General features: G+C 34.1%; 1 protein-coding gene across 3 annotated transcripts; it reads right to left on the bottom strand.

Annotated features, from left to right (window-relative positions):
- LOC107634984 (AT-hook motif nuclear-localized protein 9) lies at window positions 872-5,318 on the bottom strand. Of its 3 annotated transcripts, none has more exons than XM_016338329.2 (6): window positions 4,900-5,318; window positions 3,549-3,986; window positions 2,982-3,049; window positions 2,248-2,379; window positions 1,750-1,911; window positions 872-1,479 (listed from the first exon to the last, which is right to left on the bottom strand). In XM_016338329.2, exons 2-6 carry the CDS (start codon window positions 3,949-3,951, stop codon window positions 1,243-1,245), a joined length of 1,002 nt encoding a protein of 333 aa, XP_016193815.1. In that variant the 5' UTR covers window positions 3,952-3,986; window positions 4,900-5,318; the 3' UTR covers window positions 872-1,242. The 3 variants fall into 3 exon arrangements, with proteins under 3 accessions (XP_016193815.1, XP_016193812.1, XP_016193814.1); XM_016338326.2 differs by having other exon boundaries at window positions 3,549-4,033; window positions 4,900-5,317; XM_016338328.2 differs by having other exon boundaries at window positions 3,549-4,048; window positions 4,900-5,317.

Consider the following 5,505-nt stretch of genomic DNA (forward strand, 5'->3'; position numbering starts at 1 on the left):
TTTGTTCTCAAAATACAAAAAAAAAAAGGGAAAAAAATTTCCATATTTCAAGCGTTTACTTTGTATAAGTTATAACTATTTACACTCAAATCACCAGAGAATTAGAGGGCCCTCTTATGAACTTAAGGTAAAATTTAGAGTACTGTTTTTAGCCATGTTTTGGCAGCTTTTATTTCTTATAATGCCTATGTACAACAGTCACAAGACAAAAATTATTTTATCTATACTGCACCATCATAAATGATTTTATCTTAACACTATTCCAAGGACTCACCCTCTGTGGCATTATCCAATGCATGTGGGGGTCGCCAAAATTGTTGACCAGTAAATGGATTTGATGCAAAATCAAGATTCTCCTCTATGTTATGAAAACTTCAATTTCTTCTTTCTGTAATTGATTGCTAGATAGCTGTACCTTTTGATTTCACTAACTAATCATAAATTATGTACTCTTTTAACACTAACTACGGTTACATACTAGCTTGAGTTATCTATAAATTAGAAATTAAAATATTATCACATGAAAAACAAGATAATTTTTTTTTATGGACTCAAATTTACTTGTAAATCAAACTGACACATTAAACATACATTCATCCAATGGTAGACAACTATAGATTAATTAAATTTATGAAGAAAAAAAATGAAAAGAAGTAACTTTCTTAAAATATTAGAAAAGGACCATGATTTGAATACCCTTTTGTTTGTACTGTTTTCAGTTAACACTAATTTGATCATGAATGAACATTGGATCACTAGGATTCACTATTGCCATCATTAGAGCTAAACATTCACATTCCCTACAGTTTTCACATCATGCTTTCGGCTTATTAATCGCTAAATCCTAAAACTTAAATCCAAAAATAATTCGGAGAAAAATTCACATTGAGATTACATGTCATAATTGATTCTCTTAGACCCACCTAAATCACATGATGCCATCTTTTTCCAATTTTTAAGATAAGATAAAAATTGCAACATTACCAATTAAGAAACATGAAATTAAAATTCCTCACAACTACAAAAATATGAGTAAAAAGTACAAACCCAAGTCAAATAATGGGTGGATAAGTTAGACTTATCAATTTGCAAAAGTCAGCTTTGCTTCTACTCTGTTGTTGCTACTTCCCATTCTGTCATTAAATACTACAAGAAAAATTAGATGAGCAACCATGAACCATCAACCATCAACCATCAACCTTGAAATATATACACACTACTAGTGTATATAAAAATAAATTGTCACCCACGCATTAAATCAATGTCAACATGGGAATTACGCATGTCCAAAGGACGCGACGCCGGCCACGGACTCAAAGATGGGGTTTGAGTAAGATTTTGATTCGGCGAAATGCTGTTTAGTGCAACCGGATTGTGAATCGGTTGGTGGTCCGACTCCATAGCAGCTTCTACCCCTTCTGAGCTTTCCTTTTTCTTCTTTGTTCTTGATCCACCCCATATAAAGCTTCCAACTATCACCTATAGTCATGACTAGTTTAGTCTATAGCAACCAAAAAATATACCAAAGGAGAATAGGAATGGATCTATTCTAACATCATAAGTCTTCCAAATTCTAGTACTTAGATAGAAATCTTTCATTTAATTGTAGTAATGAGATATATTCAATAGAGCAAATCCCCAAAATGATCCTCATCGATTTTAAACCGGACAAATTAGTCTCTAACAAAATGAACTGTTAAATGGATTTTACTTTATTCAATGTTATGGAAGCATTGAAATTGTTGTTACCTGAACAGGACTTGATGCAATGAGCACTCCCCCAACTCCTCCGCCAATGACTCGTCCGTCAGGACTAGCAAGGGAAACAGTTAGTCCGCCAGTTCGATTGCGTGATCCAGCATTATCAGTAAGCAAGTAAGAGCCTGACAGGCACAATATCTCGAAACGCCCCTACAAAGGCCAAATAGTTCACCAATAATTTAATATGCATATATGAATATATAACTAATTTATCATAATGCAAAAATACTCATTTGTTATGGTACATAGAATCCAACAAAGGAGTAGAATGCATACTAAGATAAATTTGTGACATGGGGATGGATGGTGCCATATATGCATGGATATGCAGATGCATATGTTGGAGAATCCATTATTTTTCTTTTTGCAACGAAGTTCGGTTGGACTTTGAAAGTTGGATTCAGTTAACAAAGTTCAAAATCATACCCAGAGCTTTAAAATAGAAGGAAATTAACGAAACCAATCATGATCTTAGATAGTGCAAACCTCATATGTGACTGAGCCACCTGAAGTTGAAGGTTGGCGAAGTGTGACAGTGGAAACAGCACCGGTGGCAGACAAAATAAACACAAATCTAGACCCCTGCTGAGAAAATGCCATAATTTTCGTTGCAATGTCCTACAGGAAAAGAAAAACAAATTTCAAAAGAAGAATTCTCCAATATTTAGATAAATGTCAGAAAATATGGCTCAAACCAAAAAGGTTCAAGGTTGAATCTTGAATGCGAGAAAATAATGCCATATTATTTTATTGTAATGGTATAAATAAGAAGATATGCTAAGTATTTTATACATAGCTTTATAACCAATTCAAGAGACCAATTGAACACAGTGCTTTTTTCACAGCATCAAATGCCAAACTTTGGCTGCCAATATAATTATATCGATATTTTACTTAAAATTTCATGTAATTGAAAGAAAATACATAATTCAGAAATTTATAATATTTGTTCACAAATGCAAAATTCATTTAGGATTCTTGTTGCTTTAAAAGTCTTGTGATAGTGGTGCATAATAGTATATGAAGAACAATAAAAAAGGCAGCCTGATGCATAACGCAAGGTCCGGGAAAGGACCACACCCAAAAGGTATGATATAGGCAGCCGAAGCTGATATTTGCATCAGTGGCTGACTCAACGGGTTAATAAGAATAAACAAGTTTAATAGGTTAGTGATAACCACAATTTCTTATTGAAATCCAAAAAGAAAAAGGTGACATACTTCTCCACTTGCTATGTTGATGACATGAGGAGTGAATCCCATCCCAGCCGAACCAGAAATCATCTCACCTGCAAATAAGTAACCCACAAAGTTATCATAAATAGTAAGTTCTAAATGAGGTATTATTAGATGTTCACCAGCTTGGAGTGCAAAAATGTATGGTATACAGTTTATGTAATTGTATACCAAGTTAGAAATTTCATCATTACGGAAAGTATATGAACAACAAGAAGCTTTTCCATTGGGTGGAGTCAGCTACGTAGATCAAACTATTCCACAGCTCTTATCATAAACCATGTTTATAATCAAGTTACTAATAGGCTCTTTTAATGGTTATATCTTCATTCTTTTCTAGATCTCTTCCATTTGATCATCTTACTTAGCTTTTCTGCGTCTTCTCGTTACATGATCAAATCACCTAAGGCAGCTACAAATATATATAAAAGTAATAATATTCAACTCCAAATATTTAAACACTAAAAATTTGAAACCATGTAACACTTTTAGCTTCAACCAACAATCATATTTAACACAATTAAAACTAAAAGTGGCAACAGAGATTTATACCAAGTGATGCCAATTGCTGTTTCTTCCCAGTCCCAGGGGGCCGTCCACGGCCCCGTTTCTGGCCTGGTGTCGTCATGGTTCCGGGATGACTCGACGAAGTTGGTGTAAGAGCCAACACAGTTCCATCAGTCCCATATTTCCTTGGCCTTCCTCTCTTCCTTTTGACAGGTTCCCCAGGCGGTACCCCCGGAGGAGCACCAACATTGACACCATGGGTCGAAATCCCCGAAGATTCTAGCTGTATAGTGGATCCAATTGATCCACCACTGCCAATGCCGGATTGAAATGGTAGGTTGGGGCTAGACAGCGACCGGATTCCGGCCGAAAACTCGGGCTGTGCTCCAGAACCAGGTATTCCTCTCTGCTGCATATAGTAAGATGCCATTTGGTCCCCATGATCCATGCATTTACTTCAATTGACTTATTCCACAAGAAAACCTTCAAAGCCCCAAATACTCAAATAGTCCAAAACTTATCACCAAGTTCTGTTCTCAAATGCACTTAAATATAAATTTTAGGTACAAAACAAAATCACCAAAAAGAAAAAATTATAGGAAATTAAATGTGTACATTGACCAATTAAAGTGTCCAAAAAGATAAATTAAAAAATAGCTTAAAATAAATAAACTGTAAAGCAAAGTCCTTGATATCAAACTAACACTCTTCCTAGAGAGATTCACAATGATGGTTTAACACAAAAATTAGTTTACATTTTAAGGATAAGGAAAGGGACTAAAGACTCATATGCATCCACACATATATAAGACAAGAATAAAGTAGAAGATAGATTAGAGAAAATGATGGAAAACCAAGAAGGTATCATCCACACTAAAATGAGACAAAAGGAATAAAACAAGCTATTTTTACAGCTTACCAAACTATTAAGAATTAAGAAACAAGAAAGAAGCTTCATGTTTAAGATAAGGACCATATGAACATAAAATTGGTCCATTCTTACCAACTTCCACTATAAACCTTAAACACTAAGCAATTTTCCAAGGCAACCACATGTGCATGATCCGTTACAGATAAGGCTTCAATATTTCAATGTAAACACTCAAAAAAATCTCAAAAAAGAAAAGAAAGATAATGAACAATGAAAAAAATTACTTCAAGTCAATGCCATAAATGCTTTCAAACCCAGGTTCAAAATAAGTGCACTAAACACCACAGCACACAGTAAAGGAGCTAAAAACTCACATAGAAGAAAACTTGTAAAGTTTCAAACTTTGGTGAATTGTGGTGAAAGTATGAACAGTTACAACACCCCATTTACATGGAAAAGATAATGCAACATGGGCTTCAAAGTGCATGAAGAAGAAGAAGAAGAAGAAGAAGAGATCATGCTTACATTTTTGTGGACAAGATCAAAAAGGGTGTGTGTGATGCAAACCCAAAAGTTGTTCCAACCTGTGAAGAAGAAGAAAAAGGAAGCTAGAGTTTTTTTTTTTTTTAGTAGAAAAAAAATGTTACAACAGTCTTAGTTTTTCTCTCTCCTTATTCTCTGTGGTGCAAAGGTGTTGCACTTGCAGAGAGTGAAAGAAGCAAGCTTTCCAAAGCAAAAACTATTCTACAACAATGGAAAATAATAAGGGAAAACAAAACAAGGAAAAATTAAGAAAGAAAAGGGAAATGAGAAATGGTATTGTTTTTTTCAGCTACACAAGCATAAGTCCTTATCTAGTTGCATATTTTTGTAGGGCTGTGCTCAATTTCTCTCTCTAAAAATATCTTCTTTTTTTTGGTTTATCTCTCCTCCTTCTTGGGGTTTTGATGATGATGCAATGTGATGTTTCTGAGATTTATGAGAGAGATTAGGAAGCATACAAAACTTGAACAAAAAAAATGAAAAAAAAAAAGCCTTTCTTGTTTTGGATAATGCTTAGTATTTTATTTTATTTTGTCAAAATAATTATTTCACTCATTTGAATAAAATAGTTTTATTAAGACTTAAGAG

The sequence above is a fragment of the Arachis ipaensis genome, chromosome B04 (genome assembly GCF_000816755.2).
Source record: "Arachis ipaensis cultivar K30076 chromosome B04, Araip1.1, whole genome shotgun sequence".
NCBI classification, from domain to species: Eukaryota; Viridiplantae; Streptophyta; class Magnoliopsida; order Fabales; family Fabaceae; genus Arachis; species Arachis ipaensis.

Coding starts and splice junctions, on each gene's coding strand:
- LOC107634984 (XM_016338329.2), bottom strand. CDS start 3,951: ATGGATCATGGGGACCAAATGGCATCTTACTATATGCAGCAGAGAGGA. Junction 3,050..3,548: donor ACAGCAATTGGCATCACTTG/GTATAAATCTCT, acceptor ACTTATTTGCAG/GTGAGATGATTTCTGGTTCG. Junction 1,912..2,247: donor GTGGCTCAGTCACATATGAG/GTTTGCACTATC, acceptor TGGCCTTTGTAG/GGGCGTTTCGAGATATTGTG.